We start from the raw sequence: 21890 nt of genomic DNA on the forward strand, positions 1-21890 counted from the left end.
GATGAAAAGGTGTCCCTTTGTCCTCCAGCAGTCTAAGCCTATAGCAGCATAACTATAGAGATAGCTCAGGATAACCTGAGCAACTCTAACTATAAGCTTTATCAAAAAGGAAAGTTTTAAGCCTGCCCTTAGAAGTAGACAGGGTGTCTGCCTCACGGACTAAAACTGGTAGTTGGTTCCAAAGGAAAGGAGCCTGATAACCAAAAGATCTGCCTCCCATTCTACTTTTAGAAATTCTAGAAACCACCAGTAAACCCACAGATTGAGAGCAAAGTGCTCTGTTAGGAACATAAGGAACAATCAGATCTCTGATATCAGATTGAGCTTGGCCGTTTAAGACTTTATATGTGAGAAGGAGGATTTTAGGATATTTCTATTTTTTGCAAAATTCCGCAGATGAAAGAAGGAAATTCTAGAATACTAGAATGATGGAGATGGGAGGAATTTGCTGCAGTAACCCATCTCTTTACATTAATTCCTGTTTAAAATGCCGAGGTGAGCCCCTGCAAAATGAATTCGGTCCGAGAAAGACAGCATCCCTCTAAGCGGTCATGTTGTTCCTCTCCTAAATTTCCAGGTCAGTGTAAAGGGCCCAGCAGTCCTAACAATAGAAGGTTAAAGATTGGCTGCAGAAATGAGCCGTCAATCGTTCCATCCAGTCTCTTGTTTGTTTTTCTAATACTGTTTGGACTATTTCCAGGAAATGACCTGAGGAATTAGATCAGATTTACAGGAAATTGACTTCACTGCCCTTTTCCGTGTTTTTCTTTGAAACTTGGCTCCACTGAAATATTTGTGTGAAGTGATGTTGATGGTTGGAAGGGTAATTTTCTTTTTTTTTTAAGGCTTGAGTTTTATCGATGGTGTTGAACTTTCCAAGCATGTACTTTGAGTGGACTCTGATAAGCCAGGCTGTTAGTGTCTCACTGTTGGGATAAAGTTTATACTGAACTGTTGATTTTGGAGAACTAACCTTGGAGGTACAGGCATAAACAGTCTTCCTGGGAGTTTGTACAAAACCAATTAAGGATGACCAGCACCTATTATTGATAAGAACTGCCAAGGAATTCCTAAATAATAGCACATTGTGTATTTTATATAACTCTCACTGATTGTACCAGATCTGACTTATATCTAATGGAGGTATGGGGTGATGCTATAACTGCTAGTAAGAGTTATTATAAATGGGTGTGGATATAGTGATCAGGTACATTTTATTTATTTAAGCTTAATGAATTCATAGAGAATTATATTTTAAAATTCATGTATAGTGAAAAAGTTCTACCAAACAATATTCGAAGTAGTTTTTTAAAAAGAAAAAGGATGTAAGAACAGAACAAAAATAAAATCCAGATATAGAACAATGACGATGGAGACGATGGATGTATTTCAAATAAAGGTGTCAATTAATGGAAGAGTCTTAACAATTACTCAAAACATTCAAAACCTTTTCTATATCTTAAAGAAACCTGAAAGTCATCATTATGAAACAGTATCAAAATGTTTAATGTTTAAGCTTTTTACGGTTCTTTGTTTGTTTTATTATGCACTGCTATATATTGTGTCCTGTTTTGTGTAATTATTTTGCGTTGAATAAGTGATACTTTTTTGTGAATGGGGAAGATATGAGTTCTTTCTGCTACTTTTCATTCGATAGTTTAGATGTTACCAGAACAAATTATATAAAATAAAATAAAATAATATCAAAGACCTTGGCTAAATTTAATTATCAATCTGGTGAGACACCAAATCTCCTTCTAAGAGGCAATAAACCTTCAGTAATACAGGATTGAAGAATACAGATACAGAAGAAAAAACCAGACCGGTTAGCAAAGTGAAGCTGTGTGTTGCCTTCAGGGTCAACGGGTTTCAGTGACTGTTATATGCCATCTACCCCCAGCTGGCTGTTTATAGGGTGAGCCCCAGCAAAAGAAAATCCACTCCTGCATCACTAATAAAACTTGTAGAGTTGGGTTGACTCAACTAGAAATTAAACAGATGCGATTAAAAGGAAATTATATGCAAAAAAACAAAAAAAACAATCCAGGTTGGGTTGGCATTAACAGTACATAATGGTATTATAAGCATCTATGAAAAAGACCACAATTAAGATCATTATGATAAAACAAGGCTATAAACTCAAAGCATCCATCCTGTTAGCGTTCAGATAGCGTTGGTATCCGATAGCGTTTATATAGCGTTTATATCCGATAGTGTTCAGATAGCGTTTATATCCGATAGCGTTTAGATAGTCCTTTTTGAGCCTAAATAGAACCTCAGCAATGGACCGATAAACTGAGATAAACAGACATTGCGCCATCTCCTGGCGGTACAGCAGAGCTACCAGAAATCCAGATGGCTGTTGATGCAAATACTAAATAAGTCCTAACAGTAATGCCTCTGTGGAAACCTTCAACTTGGAGGATCGGGCTTTAGCTGGCCATAGACGGTACGATTTTTTTCAAATGCTTCACGCAGCTAAAGCTCACACTGCATGACCAAACGGCATGGTTTCAAGCAAAAGAATAACATGATGTATTTATCTATAAATGTTTCTTCAAATCTTTATAAGAATAAAGAATAAATAAACTGAATTGAATTTATTGAAGTGGAATGCCAACAGCTGTGTCCTGGTCTGTGTCGTAAAAATAAGAATGCATGCGGCCCAGGAAACCGTGTTAATGTTGAATCTGTAGTTAAGAGGCAGTATTGCAGCCACAGTTTCTGATTCCACGGCCTGTTTATTCAGCCACAAATAGCCTAACTAGTCCACTGACTGCTGATGCTTTGATCGCTCACACGTTGAATCCCATGGCTTCATTCAGACAGCAGACAGGAAGAGAGCAGCGCAGGCATATGTTTAAGTGGCGGTAATGACAGGCCCAGTTTAACTCATTGCTCTTTGTACGTTGCTTGCAGTAAGTGGAGTGGGTTATTGTTACTGATGTACTATGTTTGTTCCCCCCCTCCACCCCCCTCCACCCTGCAGTGGCTTGGGTTACATTCTGGGCTCCGGTGCCAAGGACGCTGCTGAGGACTGGCACTGGGCATTAAGGGTAAGTTTATTGTCTTCTTTGTTATGGGCCTGCAGCCCTGTTCAGAACAAAACAAACACAAAAACAGGCCCAGAAATACAGATGAAGAGTCCCTGATTAGCCATGGGGACTGCTATGGATCTGGGGGTCAGAGGGGACAGAGACAGCAGGGGATATTTCTGGATTTTCACGCTTTTTCCACAATCATCAGCGTTAGTGCAACCCTCCTTCCAAAGATTTTACCATCAAGTTTTTTCATGTTTTCAAACTGAAATAGTCGGAGACATTGAACCTTTTATTAATTATGCATGTTTACATTAAAGGGAGTTAGCCATATCTTACATTATATATGTTTTCAAACTATTATTTTAGATTATTGTACATTTTCAACCATTTAGGCTTGTATCATCTCCAGCAACATGTTCACTAGATGGCTGACCATTAGGTCCTTTAACAACAAATCCATTTAAAATTATCTGTCCTGCAAACCAAATGTTATAAATAAGGAATAATCATATTTGATTAACATCTATTTATGTGAAAATAGAGCTTTAATTTCGTTACAAAAATCTATGGTGCTGCGAATACGGTAAAAATGTAATAAAGTGAAAAACTTCACATTAGAAGGTGAGAAAATAAGATAAATTGTGGACTTTAGTGTTAAAAAAGGAGCATATCTCACTGTCATAGATTTTTTTTACTTCACAGAGGGAATCCACTGAAACTTAATGCATCCAACTGAAGTGCTCTGTAATGGAAAAGACCAATGAAAGGTCTAATGGGACTCCCCAGGAAGCGTCGACTTCAGGGTCGGCTTTTAAAATCGTTAAACCGAATTATGACCTTCCATTCTGGTAAACAGAGCAACATTTAAAGGAAGGCATTAACATTCTCAGAACGTCCGAGGTGGAAAGCTGTCCTGGACGTGACGGCTTAGGGGACGGGAAGTCCATTTGTTTTTCACTTTGTGAGACATTAAAAAAGAAATAAAAACAAACATAGGAGGCGGTAAAAGAGAAGGGAGTTTGTTCCAAAGCAGTCACAATGACATTCCAATCAAACTATCTCAAAGCAGATTAATCAGCGGTGTGGCATGCAGAGGAAGGCAAATACCGAGACATGAAACGTTTTCTGTGTGGCCGTATCCTGTTTAACAAAGATTTTTTTTTAAAACAAAAGGTAGCAGCACTTCCCTTTGTTTTCGTCCGGTGTGTTCCAGCTACCTTCCTGGAAATGTCAATGGAGTAAAATTGTAAAAAAAAAAAATTAAAGGCAGGAGAGGGGGAGTTGCTAATTTGTGCGATTGGCCTACGTCAAACAGGAAGTGCTTAATGGGTCCTGTGGGATTGCAGGTCAAAGGTCACAGACTCCTGATGTCTCACTGATTAACTGAAGGGACAAGCAAAAAAACAAAACAATCCACCAAGAAAGCTCATGGACATACAGGGGCTTTCAAAAGTATTGCACATGAAAAACGTTCAGCTTATCTCTCTTTATGTTTTATAGATCAATGCAATGTCTGTGAAGAGAACGGAGAAGAACTGATATCTTTGGATGTAATAAAACGTTAGTTAACCATCCTAATTGGTGGCAGGCATTCATTGTTATAGTTATAGTTAACAAGATAACTACTACTTTGCTGAAATGTAATGGTTTCATTGGAAGCTACAGGTCCATGCCGATCTCAAGTCTTTTTTAGGTTTCTATGCAGGTACATTCTGTAACTATAGCTCCTATCATTAAATCTGCCCAGCTTCCTCCTGAAGAAAAGCAAGCCCACAGGATCATACCGCCAGCTCCATGTTTTACTGCAGGGATTTAAGAAACAACTGCAGACCGCTCTCATACCCTTGGGGGGTTGTTTGGTCCTCATGCCATTCTGGGAGAGGCTTCATCAGACTGTCAGGGTGGATTTTGAATTTACTTGCTTATCTTTTTAACTTGGGGCAATTAAGGGCCTAAATATAACAAAAGCTATTAGATATATCCTAAATTGTACGATAACGGGAGGTAACAAATATATAGCTGTGCAATGGCTTTATAGGGATCCACCTACCACCAAACAGTATAGGGTATTGTTAATAATAATAATAAAAGCATGGATCATTTGATCTTTAAATTAAAACTAAAGAATAATAAGGGGGAGGCTTTTTGGTAAAAACAGGGCAGATAACTTATGGCAAGAGCTGAAATCTATCATTACTTTGTCACATCATTATTTTATCTTGTTTATTCTCTTCCTCGTTGTCTTTGGTATTTTAGGATTTTTAAGATCTCTTCTTCTTTACTTTGTTTTATAACGTAAAATGAGGAAAAAATATAAGGTAATAGAAACGAAAGAAAATAGCAGATGTTTGTGATTGTAACCCTTGTCGGGTTGCAATCAGCTCCTTAAATTAGAAAAGAATGCAATTTAAGCCTTATATATACACATATCCACACCCTCACACATGCACACTGCATGTTAACAGCCCCTATAAATATACCAGTCGGTCTTTAACAAGCGACTGAACACTTAAGGCTATTTTCCCCTCACACATTTTGCCTTTGCTTTGTCAGTAGCTTGGATTACGCAGACAAATCCCCTCTTATACATCCCATCCCGCCTTCTTGTCTTTATATCTCCTCCTTACAGATTCACACAGGTCCAAACCTGCAACCTTATGAGCCAGAAAGGAGGGTAGTAAAGATCAGAGCAGATGGGCACCTAGAGTTACTCCTGCTCACAAAGCAGCTTTGAAAGCCAAAAAGCTAATTTAGTCTCCTGTACACAGCCCACACCCACTCTAGAACACACACAGTGGTCTAGAGTGAGCCACGGGAATGTTTTAGCTGCGCAGGGCTTGTATAGGATGTAAGGCATATCAGCAAACAGCGACTCTGCATTCAGGCTGCAGACACACTGTTCTTTGTCCTGCATCCCCTAGAAAAAAAAACCCTCGCCCAGTGCCCCACGTTAGCACGATCACAGCCCACAGAGGGACTCTATGAAGTGTACTAACCAATTGATTCCTTGTCTCATCAGGTGTCCCCGTTCCTGGGGATCATTGTGAGCGCTCTGATTATGCTCTTTGTGCCAGAGCCAAAGAGAGGCAGTGCGGATCAGATGGAAGGACGCATCAAGGCCTCGCCATCGTGGATCAGTGACATGAAGGCCCTCGCTAAGAAGTAAGGCTCGCTACTGTGCACCCAGGTTCAAGGTTTTCAGTATTATTTCTTAAAACTAGGCAAACTTAAATCAGAGTTGACCCTAATTCAGGAGATAACCCTTACCTTAACTGTTCAGTTTTTTGGGAAAAAAAACAAAGGAAAGATTGCTGGGATTTACAGCCGATTCCCAAGCATAAAACAGAAAAATTCATGTAATAATAATAATGATAATAATGGAACTTTATTGATCTCACGTTGGAGAAATTTACCTCTGCAGCCCCAGCAGTGTGGGGTTAAGGGTCTTGCTCAGGGACCCAGAGTGAAGACCTCAAGCGCACTGTTCTAACCACTAAGCAAACGCTCCCCTTTCTTTTTTGTTTCCTTTCTTTCTTTTTTTTTAATTATTGTTAGTCCATAAAGTCTGCTGAGTACAACTTCCTATCTTGGAGATTCTTACACTTTTTCCTCTCAGCGATGCAGAGAAAAGCAAAAAAAATGTATCTTCTTCTCTTAACTTCTACACCGAAGAGTGTCTGTTTTGATTCCATTCCCCTAACAGTGAAACTTAAAATCATCGCTGTCCCACTAGCTGTTTTAATAACCTAATTTTTTTCTGAGTCCTGAGAAAAAGTTTTCTTTTTCTAGGAGTTTTCACAGCTATTTTCTAAAATAACCTTCCCAAAAATATCGAAATGTCTACATCAAACATCAGGAATATATTATTTCTTCGCACCTTGCATCCAATTTGGCATTAAATCTAGTTTTAGGTAAATAATCCACTTGGTGAGGCAGAGGTTTAAGTTTTTTTCAGCGCAGTTAGAAACCATGATTTTTTGTAACTCCTGTTTTGTTTCTTTTTCTTTTCGTCCAGCCGGAGCTATGTGTTCTCATCCCTGGCGTCGGCGGCAGTGTCCTTTGCCACAGGTGCGTTCGGAATGTTGATTCCCATCTACCTGTACCGAGCGCAGGTGGTGCAGAAGACAGTAGAACCCTGCACGAAAAAAGTTTGCAGCAGCAAAGACAGGTGAGAAGTTAGCAGTGTCATGGGACTAACGTACAGCAGTAGTAGGTGTAGTGATATTAATGGTCGTTTCCTGCAGCCTGATCTTTGGAGCGATCACCTGTGTGACGGGCCTGTTGGGTGTGGTCATCGGAGCCGCCACCACGCACTTCTGTCGCAAGAAGACAGAGCGAGCCGACCCACTGGTGTGCGCCGTCAGCATGCTGGGCTCTGCCATCTTCATCTGCCTCATCTTTGTTGTAGCCAAAAGCAGCATCATTGGAGCTTATGTAAGTTTATCTCCTGTTTGCTTTGAAGGAAACTTCATCCCTGAGACTGAGACTGTGGTGCGTGTTTCACCTTGAGGGCTAAACACTGACAGTGACAGTTCTGCTCACTGAGGTGGGGTTAATGTTTGAATAAAGCTGTAAGAGGACACCGAGAAGGACACCAGCTCCTGTCAGACCCCCGGGTCAGTGAGCAGCGACCGCAGGTGTCTGTAGACAACAATCTAATGACCAGATTAGGACGGCATTTTCCAGCTAACCACCTTGAGCTGCAGGAAAAGAGGTTCAACCTCAAAACAATGCACTGGAATGACCAAGCATACTGGGTTCTTTTTTATTCTTATCAGCTACAAAGGAATAGGAAATGGCCCTCAAGGTGCTGGTTGGTATTAGTGGCGCATTTCTGGAAAATATTTTCCCATGGTTGTCAGAGAACAGAACAAACAGACTTCCTAAAAAGCAGGCCGTGACCGACCTTAGAGAGTCTCGCCTCTCTTTTTGTCTCACAACTGAATTGTTGAACAGTTTTTTATTCATTGGGGTACAGAACAAATTAATGAAAAAACAACTGTCAGGATGATCTTTATAGTTTTTTACATTAAAGTGATATTATGTAAGAATTACTGTCATCTAGAGAGGAAATGGGGGTATTTCTCTCAAAGGAACACAAATCCTAGTGCCTTACTTTCTCAAACATGTATAGCAATAACTGTAGCTGCCGTGTGTCATAAAGCCTCGACAGCACAGATGTAACCATGCCATCTGAAGTGAATTGAAGCCTCGACAAACCACCATTTACTGTGAAAAAAAATCCAGACTTCACTGCAGCTTTGAAAGCTACTAAACCCACTTAAACCAATGTAAAAAAAAAAAAAACAGTGTTCCCCTTTAAAAGAACAAAATTTCAACATTTTAATGATTGTTAAAGTTAAACTGTAAAGATAAAAACATCTAATTGATTCCAGTAGTGGTGCATATTATTACAACATGGAATAAATGAGGAGACCTTTAGTTTCTTCTTCAACTCAAATCAACAGTTGGACTGATGAACGTTGTTCAAACGGGAGCTGATCCATAAAACACATCAGAACTGAAGCAGGGAGGGGCAGGGGTTTTAAAGATATTTGAACAATTCCCAAAAGTTCAGATTCCCTGGAGTTATTCCAGTTGTTTGAAATGGCGTTTATATCATTTTGGGGAAAAAAATAACCTTTGATTGTTTGATTGTCTCATAATCGTTCTAATTAAAGCTTAAAATTAAAATCCTAGGTAACGCTGTAATAATATACCTCTATGATTTCTGCTTGTAAGAAATATTTGTAGAAAATATGCTGCAGTCAACCTGCAACTTCTACTTTACTTAGTAAATATAAAGAAGTGCTATAATGAGTAACAATTTAGACTTAACGAAGTCAGTGTTTCTATGAAGTCCTATTAGGGTCGAAGGTGCACATTTATCAGGTGTTTGACAGCAGCATGACTCAGCCAATTAGACCTGAGCTGCAGAAGGATCCACACTCATTTCACGGTTACAAGTCTGTCCAACTCAATTTTAAACCCTTGCTGTGCCACAGCAGCGCGCTGCCCCTCCTTCTAAAGGACCCATGGGCGTAGGTTTGCATAGGGACCATAGGGACATGTCCCTACCAAAATTTTGGACGGACCCATTTGTCCCTACCAATAATTGGATGTGAACAACATGTTTATAATTTACTATACAGCAGCCGCTTCTTTTCCTCTCCCAGCTCCTCTGCCTGGTAGCTGCAGCTGCTGCTCTTTCCTGTCCCTTTCACATAGCAGCGCATCAACTGTGCTGCGCGGTTTAATTCTCTGATTATTCTGCCTTAAGTTCCGCCTTCTCTCTTTCTGATTGCGTTATTTCTAGTCTGTATGTGCGCGCGCGCGGGTGCTTGGAGCGCGAAAAAAAAGACACTAAAATAAATTAATATTGGGCTACGAAACTAGTCCAAATAAAAAAAAATATTATCTACGCTAAAACAGGCGAAAGCTTCTGACTGGAGTTCTGTAAAGAAGCAGGAGAGAGTTTTTTGATTTGTGGAACTTGAGAAATGTAAGTTAACAACGTTAAGATTTCTTTTATTTTATCTTTTAATCAGATAGCCAAAGGCTCCTTAAAGAAGATCTTTTATGAAATGAAACCAGGTGAAACCGAAACGTTTAAACGTTTCCTTTGGAGGAGTTCTGGATGGAGAATATTGACAGAGAAAAACTTTTTTTTTATTTTTACTTCTTAAACGCTAAATGTTTACATATTTTTTTACAATCTTGGTATAATTCCTGCTCTAAGTGGGTCGCTCTGCCGGCTAAAGGCACATTTTAGTGGCCCTATACTCCAGTTTACGATTAATCAATTACTAAATTAGTTCACGATTATTTAAATAATTTGTTAATATGATTAATTGTTTCAGCAATAGATAAAGTACATGAAATTAGCTACACAGAGTAACTACAGCCCAGATGTACAACTTCTAATATTAATACTTTAAATGCTCAGTGTCAGTTCCTCTTCTAGTTCCAGTGCACATGTAAATACGATACATTTATTTGCTGTCCCTTGAATGTATTATTTTGCATGATCCAGAGAGAGCATATTAGATAAAAAAAAATAAGAGTGGGGTTTACCTCTGCACAATTCTCTATCTTCAGAAGAAAACACAGGATAAATCCACATATTTAGACTATATTTGGTTAAACAGACACTGTCTTAGTCGCAGGTAAATTTAAATGCAATCCTTTTCAAAGTGGAAAAAGTCCTAATTCCACATTCATCAGTGCCAGTTATGCTTTAAATATTGATAAACAGCATCTAGTGCATGTAGTGCTTATAAGATTTGTATTAATGTAGCAAGAAATGCTGCTGTTCTCTTTAAACAAAATGAGCCCTGAAGCTCACATTAAGCATAAAAAAGAGCATGCATATTTTTGCAAAGGACCAATGAAACTGAAGAATAGTGTCCCTACCAAAGTTGAAATCAAACCTACGCCCTTGAAAGGACCCAAATAGATATCAGGTGTGATAAAGGTTCAACGTTCAGCTAATCACTCCAGGATCAATTGGCTTGCCTCTGAATGATTACAAACAGCCCGCTTTGTGTGACTTCACTTCTTCTGTACAGAATTAAATCATCTGCAGTTGTAAGCGAGCGTCTCTGGTTTCAGTGCAAAGAGTCAACAGATGTGTCGTATTATACGGTATGGTTGGGACCTGCTGCACAGAGGCTGATCAGCCCCTTGCAGCTGTTGCCGCCTCTCTCTTCCTTTTGAGGGGGTGAGCCGGTCAGAGCGTCTGCTTTACAGCAGACCTGTCTGACATCCCGGACTGTCAGCGCTCTCTGTACTATACTTTAGGTCTGATACACTGATGGCGGCGGGGGGGGTGTTATTCCCCAGCAGGAAACACACATCAGTCAGCCGTGTTAAAGTGGTTGAGATGAAACCAGCCAGTAAAGATACATGAGATTCCACTGCAACCAAATCCCTCTAGGTATGTTTATGGAAAAGCAGCTGCAGCTGAAACTTATCTGAAGAGTGAACTCTCCCTCTACCTATTCTATAGCAACATGACTTTAAACGCTAAAAACTGTCCTATGCGTAGTGGTTTCCACATCCAAGATCTGAGACCAAAATAAGCGATTGTTGTCATCCTGTGCTGGTTTTCAGTAAATGCCTGGATACAGGCCTACAGTGTAATGACATGTTTTTGAACCGCTTTAACCAAAGCAGATTTTTACAGAAGCGAGCTCTCATAGGATAGAAATATCTCCCAGATCTTCTCTGGGTTTTTTCTTTTTACTTCTTTTAGGGTCATGTCAGCAAAAACTGTTTGTTAAATCTTTTTTTTCTCTCTTTTTATTTAGGTTTGCATCTTCATTGGAGAGACGCTGCTCTTCCTAAACTGGGCCATTACAGCAGACATTTTAATGGTAACTTGGACAATCATTGGAAAATTGATGATTGAGTCGTAATGGCCTAAGCCTGACCCTAACAGAGGGACTTTCCATTTTACTTTCCGTCACACTGAGCCACAAACTTAAACAGTTTAATATTATGTTTCCAACAAGAAGCTTCTGTTAACCTGAAATGAAAAGGAAATATGTTTATTTTTTAAGGAAAGGAAATCTGAAAGCTGTTTTAGCATTGCTCTGATAACCATGTATAAAACTCGATGCAACCAGTTACCATGGTAGCACATCTGAACTAATAAGGTGTTATGGGGAAATTAAGAAATAAGTCCTTGGCTACTCTGGAAGAGCTGCAAAGATCCACCGCTCAGGTGGGAGTATCTATCAGCAGGACGCTGCAGAAGAGTAGCAGGAAGGAAGCCATGGTTCATTTTAGTGAATGCCTTCAACCATGAAGAGGACCCAGCAAACGCACAGACGGAGATAAAATAATCAGATAAAATCCTAATTTATAATATTTTAGCTTCATTTGACCAAATTTAACTTTCAGCTAATGTGCTGACCTCATGCTGGAACATGAGCAGCATCATCATGTTGACGCTCCTTCAGCCAGATAAGGAAAAATAGGCAGAGCTGATTGGAAGATGGATGAGACTAAATCCTGCAGGAGAGTTGACTTTTATTTGTGATAAACTTAAAAGTTTATCCATTATTTATTTTTTTAAAATAAAATCCCATTAAAGATTTATGGTTACAACATAAAAGATTCTGAAAATCTAAGAGGTTTGAATGAAATAAATGAGGTATGTTGAGTTTATCAGTTCAACTACAGAACCTAAGCTAATGCTACAGGATTGTTTGCCGATTGCTAACTTTCAAACCCAGATCTTGGTTGACAATGCATCAAAATCAAACTAATCCATTCATACAGTGGGGGATCTAGATGAAATTTACAGCAGTGGCCAGGGTGGGGCCAGTGTTGTTCATGGGGCCAAGAACAGAGGAATAACACACACACAGAAAAAACATCCATTAGCAATTAGCATATTGAGCCAGAAAGCAAAGGTTTCAGACTCCTGGTCTAACATGAAAACTGTAATCTTGTCTTGCAAATAATTGCAAATACTAAATACTTGTTTAAGTAAATTTAAGTAAAGGCATGATTTAAAATTTGTTCAAGGGAAGAATCAGTTACAGGCTCCTCTTTAACATTACACTAAAAAGACTGATCTAATAAAGTGAAAAAAATCCTTAAAATAAGTGTATTTACCCTTAATTTGAAAGTTCTTGTGACGATCTGCAAAAGGAAGTGTTTTTGCTCTTAAATTATCATTATTAGGTTTTATTCTCTTGAACTAAGACCTTAATTGAACTTTATTGATCTCACATTAGATAAATTTACCTCTGAATATAACCAATCCCCTTAGGGAGCAGTGGGCTGCCATCGTGGGGCCCCCAGGGAGCAATCAGTGGTTAAGGGTCTTGCTATGGGAGTGGGCTTCAAACTTAGAACCTCAGTATTCCAAGTTCTATGCCCTAACCACTAGGCCGCTACTCCCCATATTTCGCTTATTAAACATAAATCATATTAGATTTTACAAATTGTTTAACTTTGATACTCAAAGAAGGTAATTTACACATATTTAAAGAACAATTTACCAACATTTAAATGTTTGCACTGTATGTTTTCAGAACAGGGCAAGGACTAGTTGCCCCCGTTGCCCCGCGTCTAGAAGCACCCATGATCGGGACATCTGGTCCCCCTGATTTCAGTATATAAATATTAATATTTCAGAAAAGATCTTAAATATGTGACATAAAGAAGTTCACATAACAGAACAACTAAAATGACTAAAAGAGGAGGGATACGGAAACAAAATCAAAATTATTTGAATCAAAACTTCATCCTTTATTTCAATCTATTTTTTAGCTCTGGGTTTTAAAACTTAATATGTGTTTTAATTAATGGCATCAAATTGTCTGTGTTTGTGAAAAACAAAACAACAAAAGACAAAGCATTCTTTAAGAAGGTTTTCCATCTGGGATAGCCTTCAGATAAACAGCCGGTTACTGACAGGTTGACCTCAAACTACCAGCTGCTCTCAGCTCGTCTGACCTTCCTCACCTTATTTTATTTTTCTTTACTCTCTCTGCAGTTTGTGGTTATCCCCACGCGGAGAGCAACAGCCGTTGCCTTTCAGAGCTTCATCTCTCATCTCCTGGGTGATGCTGGGAGTTCGTACCTGATAGGCCTGGTAAGACGCCCTCACCGGCTCTCCTTTCCCAGCTATGTGATCTTGAATGTTTTTTTGTTTTTTTTAGAAATGTTATAAAAGTGGGACATGGCCCTTTAGCAGACCATTTACACGTAAACGCATACGTTATGGTACCAGCTGAGCTCTGGGTTTTAACTAGGCCAGCCCAAAGTGTGCCACAGGAGGGGCTTTTAGCGCTCGTCTCTGGGGAATCAGGGAACGACATTATGATTTCTACCTCTGCTTTCAAGGCAATCAGCCATATTTTCTAGTAAATCTCATGGTTCTGTGGAGACGCTGCAGTTACTTTATTCGATTGATAAAGAGATGAGAGAGTAGTCCTTACTGGGCCTCTCAAGGTCACTGTCAGCCTCCCCTGACAACAGCGAATGCTCCTCACCCTTCAAACTGGGCGCATACACCCAGAGCATTCAGAGTGAGAGTGCTGCTCAGCATTAAATGAAGTGTGAAACAGGATTCACATCAGACTGTCAAAACACATTCTTCTCATTTTAAAGGGGGGACTGACTGTTTCTTAACTTAAATAGTAACCTCACTCCGTCACCCCCCCACCCATACCCCCAATCATTCTGGATTGATAATAAATAAAGGCAGGAGAAAGAGCTGAATTCTCCTGCACAATCACACTCTGACCACATATTCACTATTTTAAATCAGCATAAATCCTATCAGGAGAATAGATGCTTTGTCTGCATGTGTTTTATCACTCTGAGTCTGGCTCGCAGTCTGAGTTACATTTACAAAAGAGGAGGAAGTGTTTGATTAAGTGAATCAAAGCGATCCAGGATCCTCTGTCAGAACCTGACAGGTGCAGCTGTCTGCTGAGCTGCATTGGACTTCCTGTTCCTCCTAGCCTCAATGGAAAACTTAAGCTATTGTCAAAAGCAAAGAAAGAAGCAGCAAAAGAGATGCAGCCCTATTATAGTCCTATTATTACTAATATACAATACCTTGCAAAGGTATTCCACATTTGGCCAGTTTAGCATCAGACTTTAATGGTATTGTGGAGGATTTTTTAAAAGACCCTCTCCATAAAAAAAAAATGCGCATGCCAGAGCATGCACAAGTCCATTTCTCCTCGTGAATGCCCTGTTTAAAATGTGCTGTTTTCATAGCTCATACAAGCTCACCGTGTCCAGATACAGCAGGTACTATATACTGGACTTTATAGTGAACTCAGTTAACTGACCGTTCGGACAGATGATCACTTCTTTTTGCTCCATTGGTCACGTAACTCCTCATCCACTGCGCGGTGCTTGCGCCATCTTTGTTATTAGTCGCTGCAATGCAGCAAATCCCATAATGCTTATTTAGATGATCCCCAGGAAATAAAAGGTCATCCTCTACACCTTTAAGCTCAAGTTAGTTCCCAAATAATTACACTTGGTCTGCACTTAGACTTGAAGCCTCTTACAGATGAAAATGTTTTGATTTTAACCAGTCCACCAACGATCTGGCTTTACGGTTCAGATTATTGTCCGGCTGGAAGGTGAAACCAATCGGTTCTGGAGTCTTTTAAAACAGCGAACAGGTTGGGGTCCAGAATACTGCTCCTACTTCCAATTCAATTGAGTTTATTTACATAGAATCAGTTCAAAACACAGGTCATCTCAAGTCACTTTACAGGACAATTTAGTCCGATCAGATTGGTCAGATGGAAACCCAGCTGACCTTTCAGGATTCATTTCTCCTGGATGAACATATAGAGCAGATATTTGCTTGTATTGTGTCATTGATTCTGCAGCAATCGCTCACATCAGGTGTGCATTCAAGGAGGAAAAGCTCTTTTAAAAAGAAGAGACCTCCAGCAGAACTAAGCTCAGTTTTTGCGGCCCTCTGGGGTTCAAAGAGACAGAGGCAGACACACAAAAGGATCATAAATACTTTCTATGCTAGAAAAGCTAATGCCAAACTAGTCTCCAGGTGGCTCTGTCTGGGAAAGAAACTGCTGATTAGACGAGCTCTGAGCCAGTTTTCATGAAAAAGAGAACATCCAGTTAGCCACAGTTAAAGCTGAGCCCATTGCTATGTCTAGCAGAGATACAGGACTAAACACTGAAAAACAGGCCCACCTCTATCATCTATGATTGTATTAGTTGACGGCAGAAGTCCAGCTGATCTATGGCTGCTCACAGCCAATCAGGAACAGATCAAATGAAGCTACTATGACAAGAAAAAGCTTCCGAATGAAACGGACCTGCTTTCCAGTTTCTCCCAAAGAAAAGCTAAAAATGAGGTGACTTCTGAAGGTTTAGGGTTTCAGAGCAAAGGGGCCTGAATATATATATAATATATATATAGATGTTCGAGATCGGCCTGTTTTTCAGTGTAATCCTGTTTCTCTGACTGTGGCTGGCTGGATGTCCTCTCTTCATCCTCTGACATGGGAGTTAGCTCGGAGCTCGTCTGCCTGGCTGTGTGTTTCCTGGACGGGGCCGCCTTTTACAGTTGCTTTTTGTGTCGCTGCTTCTGTCTCCTTGAACCCCAGTCGGCCTCGGCAGATGGCCGCTCACACTGAGCCTGGTTCTGCTGGAGGTTTCTTCCTGTTAAAAGGGAGTTTTTCCTCTCCACTGTCGCTACAAGCATGCTTAGTGTGAGGGATTGCCTTCAAGTCAATGAGTCGATGCAATCAACTGGTCTTCCTTAGATAGAAAACTTTGGTTAATTTGACTTTAAGATCTGGTTAAACTGTAAAGAGGCTTGAGATGACGTGTTGTAAATTGGTGCTATAGAAATAAACCAAATTGAATTGAATACCAAGACATGCTAACATTTTCAAATTGCATTGAATTCAAATATAAAGCCTTAGTCTGGTCTATCAAATAAATATTGTACTCTGTACACGCACTGTTATATTAGCCGTATAGAATAATACATCCACTTTTTCAACAAGTGCAAGTCTTGAGTCAGATTAATGCACAGTGACCATGTCACCCTGAATTACTCCCACATTGCCCCACAGTCTGCCTCTCCAGTCGCCCTCCTGGGCGGTCACGACTCTCCTCCGGTGGCTGACACTGTGAACGCTCCAAGGTTCTCGCTCCTCCGCAAAAATCTGGGCTGACGACCTGCTGAACGCTTGAAGTGCGTCAGGACTCACAGCATCGACTCCTGAGCTGAGGTTTAGCACACAAGTATGATGGAGCGGTCGTGACGCACGCCGAGTGGGGGCAGATCTGCAGTCGCCCATGCATATTGGCAGGAATACTGTGAATTGGCAAAAAAAGGGAATAGCAGGGAAAAGCAAGTGGTTATCACTTAGCAACCATAGAGGAGAGATAGAGAATGAGTCTGTTATTTAGGTTCACATTGGGGTTTTGGACTTTAGAACCCAACAGACCTGAAGATGATATATGGAGCTCCACCGTCCACATCAGATGCAACAAAGCTGCTTTTTAGTCGGAATGCCTAAAGAAAATTACCACCTTCATTTAAAAAAAAAACAACAACAACAAAAAAACATCTATAGAGTATTTTAATATCTGAAAAAATGAGAAGTCAAGACTCATCTTTATCTGCACTTTAACACAAACTTTTGTCCCTCATGAGAAGCCGTTCCCAGACTGCCGCTCTGCTGTTAGCGGACGGGACCACATATGTGGTAGCAAAGGAATGCCAGAAACAATCTCCCAACAGTCATCCAAGAAATACCTTCTGGCAGGATAATTACACCAACAGCACTTCTGTTGCTTATTTTTAGTTTTGCTGCTCTGTGCAAGTTGAATTTAGTGTATCTGATTAAATGGGCCACACACACACACACACACACAGCTGCAACTGGGATTTTAGCGTTTCTTTCTCAATTAGGCATGCATGTGCATCGCTCCTCATGCACGTATTCCTCAAACAGGTTCACCTCCTTCAATATCCTGTTGGTGACTCTCTAGCTTTATCCTTTTGCTAAAACTATGATGAAAAGAACCAACACACCGACTCACACACTCAGTTAACTTAGAAGTCTCTGACTGCATGTGATCATCAAGGGGAACACCTTATGGGTGATCCGGGTTGCTTGACACCCACTTTTCTTCAGCTGTTGTTTGCCTCAGCACAACATATGACAGATTGCATTACGTTCATTAACTATTAGCCTTTCAACCTCTTCCCATGATTTGGAGACAAAAGTTTGCAGAAATGGGAAAATCGTCATAGTGTTTGAAAAACTGTTCCAATAAAATCTCTCTTCTCTTCCCTGTCTGTGTCTGCAGATCTCCGATGAGATCCAGAAGAGCTACGCTTCATCTGAAATCTGGAAGTTCCTCAGTTTGGGCTATGCCCTCATGCTCTGTCCCTTCATCATCGTCCTGGGGGGCATGTTTTTTCTGGCTACGGCGCTGTTTTTCCTGGACGACCGGGAGAAGGCCGAAAAGTGAGTGTATCTGGCCTTGATGGAATAACTCATTATGTTAATTATTGTTCAGAACTCATATCTTTAAAGCTTTTGCACACGCAGGGGTTGTTTTCCACTGATTTAGGACTATTAACAGACAAGAAATCCAAAGAAAGTAAACTGGTATAGGAAAGATATGGTAACTTATCCTCTATTCAGAGTATGGTTGAATTAATTTAAAGTAACATACTTAAGCTTCCTTAGGAATCAGCCTGTCTCTTTATTTACTCAGCCTCTATCCTAGTGATTGATCTCAAACTTTGCTCCCATTCTTACTCTAAATATCAATATTTTAGTTGTTTATTTATTTTAAGTTGAGCAAGAAAAGCTTTTTTAAGGGAAAAATGCTTTTAACTCTGGAGAAATGATGCACCCATTTTTTTTCTGAGACAACAGAAAGTCTGTCAGTCCTCGTACAACTGACAGCTCTTTGTTTCTGGCCATCAGTGTTTAAAGAACTGCTTCATAGACCATAAGCGGCTACTTCCCGCGCTCTTACACTTACTCATATCTTCCATTTATAGAGACATGAATAACTAGGAAATAAAAAGCTGGTCATGGCTTTAAAAGGCTAAAATAACCCGTCTTGTCCTTTTCTATATGGCGAGACAAAACTTCTTGTCTTTTTTCTATTTTTTTTATCCCGTTGGCTTGGTCCCCTGTTGCCGTCGCTTACAGAAATGACTTCCTTCCTGTGGACGATTTTTAGACAGGATGGCATCGTGATGTCTGATGTCTGTCTGCAGACGCCTCTGAGTTAGTTTGTCTTCCTCTCTTGCTTAAAACCATTATAGAGAACAGCCTGTCAAAACGAAAAGTAAACCTTCTCATAATTATCAGAATTTTAAATCAGCAAAAGAGATTTGAGGAACGCTTATGTCACATTCACTGGCGTTCCTACATTCTACAATCAAAAACTTCAACTATCAGCCAATGTGGGATCTCTTCTACTTCCAAATGGAAAATAAAATGCTGCCACCGCCTAGCCTTGCTGTGGTTTCTAATTGACCTCTCTCAGAAAACAACGGGGTGAAAAAAGCAGAACATTAACTAAAAGAGAACTAACTCCCACTGCAGAAACTGTGCCAGTAATAGATATTAGCCTGTGGTCCAAGAAGTGGTTCAAAATATAACCGCACTATCGGACGCTTGTTCACTCAGACTACAACTAACCACAAACCCTTGACTTTCACCAAACCCGCTGTAGGACAGAGCCGATGCTGTTGCACGTGCTGAAGGTGAATCCATAAATAGTCATTAGGCGTTCCTATTATAAACTTTTTAAATTTCAAAAATGATTTTTGATCCTTTTCTGAAAACGATAAAATTTTTAGGTTGCCAAAATAAATCAATTATGGTTGCTAGTTTAATTAGAGTTCAATTTAAACATGTGTAGCTATAAAGAGAAACAACAGTTTTATTGCCATAACTATTTTCTTTAGGGCATTTTCAAAATATTAGCTTTGGGTCATGAAGGCGTTTTGTTCTGGTCTTTCTCCATAGCTCTTAATTAAAAACGCTCTTTGCATTTCAATCTGAAAAACTCACATGAAAAGACAATTAGAAGAAATTTATTGATACAATTGCTTAGTCTTTGGCGCTCAGACCTCGGCAGGAAACATAGCGCTGAATTTTGATAGATATACATGAACAGGAGTAAAGAACAGGGCTGTTCCCCCCCCCAGGACTGAAACTGGTGGTGGAGTGGAGATAGATGAAGTTGGTCAGTCTGCTGGTTAGAGAGACGGTCTGCTGAGCTTTATGGAGAGATCCAGTGGACTGCGTGAGCTGATACTAGAGCTTCATTCAGGGACCTGGAAGATGGAAGTCCAGTTGGATAACACAGGTTGATAGAACCTGTCCATGATGAGCAAGCATGAAGTGACAGTGGAGAGGAAAAACTCCCCGTTGGGAAGAAACCTCTGGCAGAACCAGGCTCAACATGGCGGTCTTCTGGAGCTGCATTTCACTTCCTGTTATTAATAGTCTCTAGATTATAATAAATTCTTACTTTTTTCATTTAGTGGGGGAATAATAATGAACACAATCAGATAAACACAAATCAAACTAACATTTTGCCAAATAAAACAAAAAAATCACCATCAGAGCCAGCGGTCCTTGACACACGGCTATGCAGAGAGAGGGCTGGTGCAGACGGACAAATGTTAGCCCTGGCTGCCATTAGCATCGGAGGTCCGTTGGTTGCCACAGTCCTCTCAACATCTGAACTTTATTTTTTATTTTTTTATCATGCACTGAATCAGTAAATGAGCCATATAGTGAAGCTTAACAGTATAATGTTCTCGCCTAAAAACAGACTTTTATAGAACAACAGCGACAGATAAGAGAACTTTTAAATTAATACTCTGAGCTTCCTGCAGTGCATGCTGGGACAGCTGTCAATCTCAAGAACGGATAAGTCTGCTCTGATGCATGCTGGGTAAAAAGGGAGAGGTGAAAACAATATCTGGGGAATTGTCCATTCTCAGTCTTCTTGTTCTTGTGAATTGCAACAGTACTTGGGCTGAAGCTGAAGACGTTTTTGCACCTATTGAGAAGCGGCCTATGATTAGCTTGAGTGAAAGCTCCACAGACTAATTATATCATGACATGAGCACAAATATTTCAATGCGTTATGTGATTAGAGATATTTTAAATGCAGTTAATTTTACTAATGGTACTATACATAAAATAATAAAATACATATGTTTTACTTTCCTGATAGCAAATCTTTCTATAGTATTTCTGTATTGTTTTGATGCACTGTAGCTGGATAACCTAATGACTTACAGTAGATGGACTATTTGCTCATGTTGCTGCAGTCAGCAGCTAAACAGACACTTTTAGCTTTAAAAGATTTTGAACCATAATATTATAATAAGACTGATATGTTGCTTTTCTTAAGTTTTTACAGAGCGACTGCTACTCCAAACCCAATTAGTCTTTGACTTTCCGACTTTCTCTCTTTATAGAGATCTAGAGGAACCTCTTTTTAGCAGGGCATTACGATTTAAATGTCACATTAGATTTATAGAAAGTTATTACAGCTGGCTTGACCTGACATTTTAAAACTGTTAACACTCACTGTTATGACCTGAGATATGATACATATATATTGTTGCACAATTCAAAAAGTATATAAAAATCCTCTGCAGATTTTTGCTAAACTTTCCAAAGAAAAACAGCTGCTGAAGCAGTTTTATTTTCATTAAAAGTTGCAAACAGCACCTAGGGGAACAAGTAACATGACAGACGCCAGTGTGTACAGCACGGGCTGTTCCATGGCACTGCTGGTCATATTTACTTATTCCATTCATGCTATAAACCCTACAATTTATAAATTCCCTATGACTATACAGTGTGTTACTCTTTTTTTTCTCCCCTCTCTGAGTGTGTCCTCAGAAACTTGGTGCTATTAATAAAAAGGCATGGAGCTGAACGAGTAACTCACTGGAGCGCGTGTGCCTATTTCCAGCCTTCAAGACTGTTTTATTATTCCTAGCCTGTCGGCTTTTTTTAGCTGCTGGGTTTCCATTAATAGCTCGGGTGCAGTGCAGTGCAGTGCAGTGGATACCCGTGCCTCCACGCTGTCCGTACTTCTGCCTGGTGATGTGCGAGAGCAGAGATGTCTTATCCAACCAGCTCTGACGGCACAGATCCAGTGTGTGTATCTGGGCAGACAGCGAGAAAGAGAGCTCTGAAGTGTGACGGAAAGATGTAAATTAGGGAAAAATAATAGGAAGAAGGAAGGAATGCATATGCTGGTGGAGATTCTCAGTCATCCAGGTCATAGTCATTCCAAAAAAGCCTAAAAACAAACCACTGGACT

The 21890-nt window shown here is 39.9% G+C and overlaps 1 protein-coding gene across 2 annotated transcripts in view; it reads left to right on the top strand.

Moving 5' to 3' along the window:
- The window catches only part of spns2 (spinster homolog 2 (Drosophila)), a 92572-nt gene that overhangs the window by 60507 nt on the left and 10175 nt on the right, over nucleotides 1-21890 (top strand). For both annotated transcript variants that reach the window (XM_038302080.1, XM_038302077.1), the window contains exons 5-11: nucleotides 2990-3056; nucleotides 6061-6203; nucleotides 7057-7209; nucleotides 7286-7475; nucleotides 11351-11416; nucleotides 13552-13650; nucleotides 17880-18040. In XM_038302080.1, the coding sequence (XP_038158008.1) occupies nucleotides 2990-3056; nucleotides 6061-6203; nucleotides 7057-7209; nucleotides 7286-7475; nucleotides 11351-11416; nucleotides 13552-13650; nucleotides 17880-18040 (879 nt within the window). The remainder of the gene's footprint in view (nucleotides 1-2989; nucleotides 3057-6060; nucleotides 6204-7056; nucleotides 7210-7285; nucleotides 7476-11350; nucleotides 11417-13551; nucleotides 13651-17879; nucleotides 18041-21890) is intronic.

This window comes from Cyprinodon tularosa, unplaced genomic scaffold, assembly GCF_016077235.1.
Source record: "Cyprinodon tularosa strain WSP-4 unplaced genomic scaffold, ASM1607723v1 ctg481, whole genome shotgun sequence".
Lineage (NCBI taxonomy): Eukaryota > Metazoa > Chordata > Actinopteri > Cyprinodontiformes > Cyprinodontidae > Cyprinodon > Cyprinodon tularosa.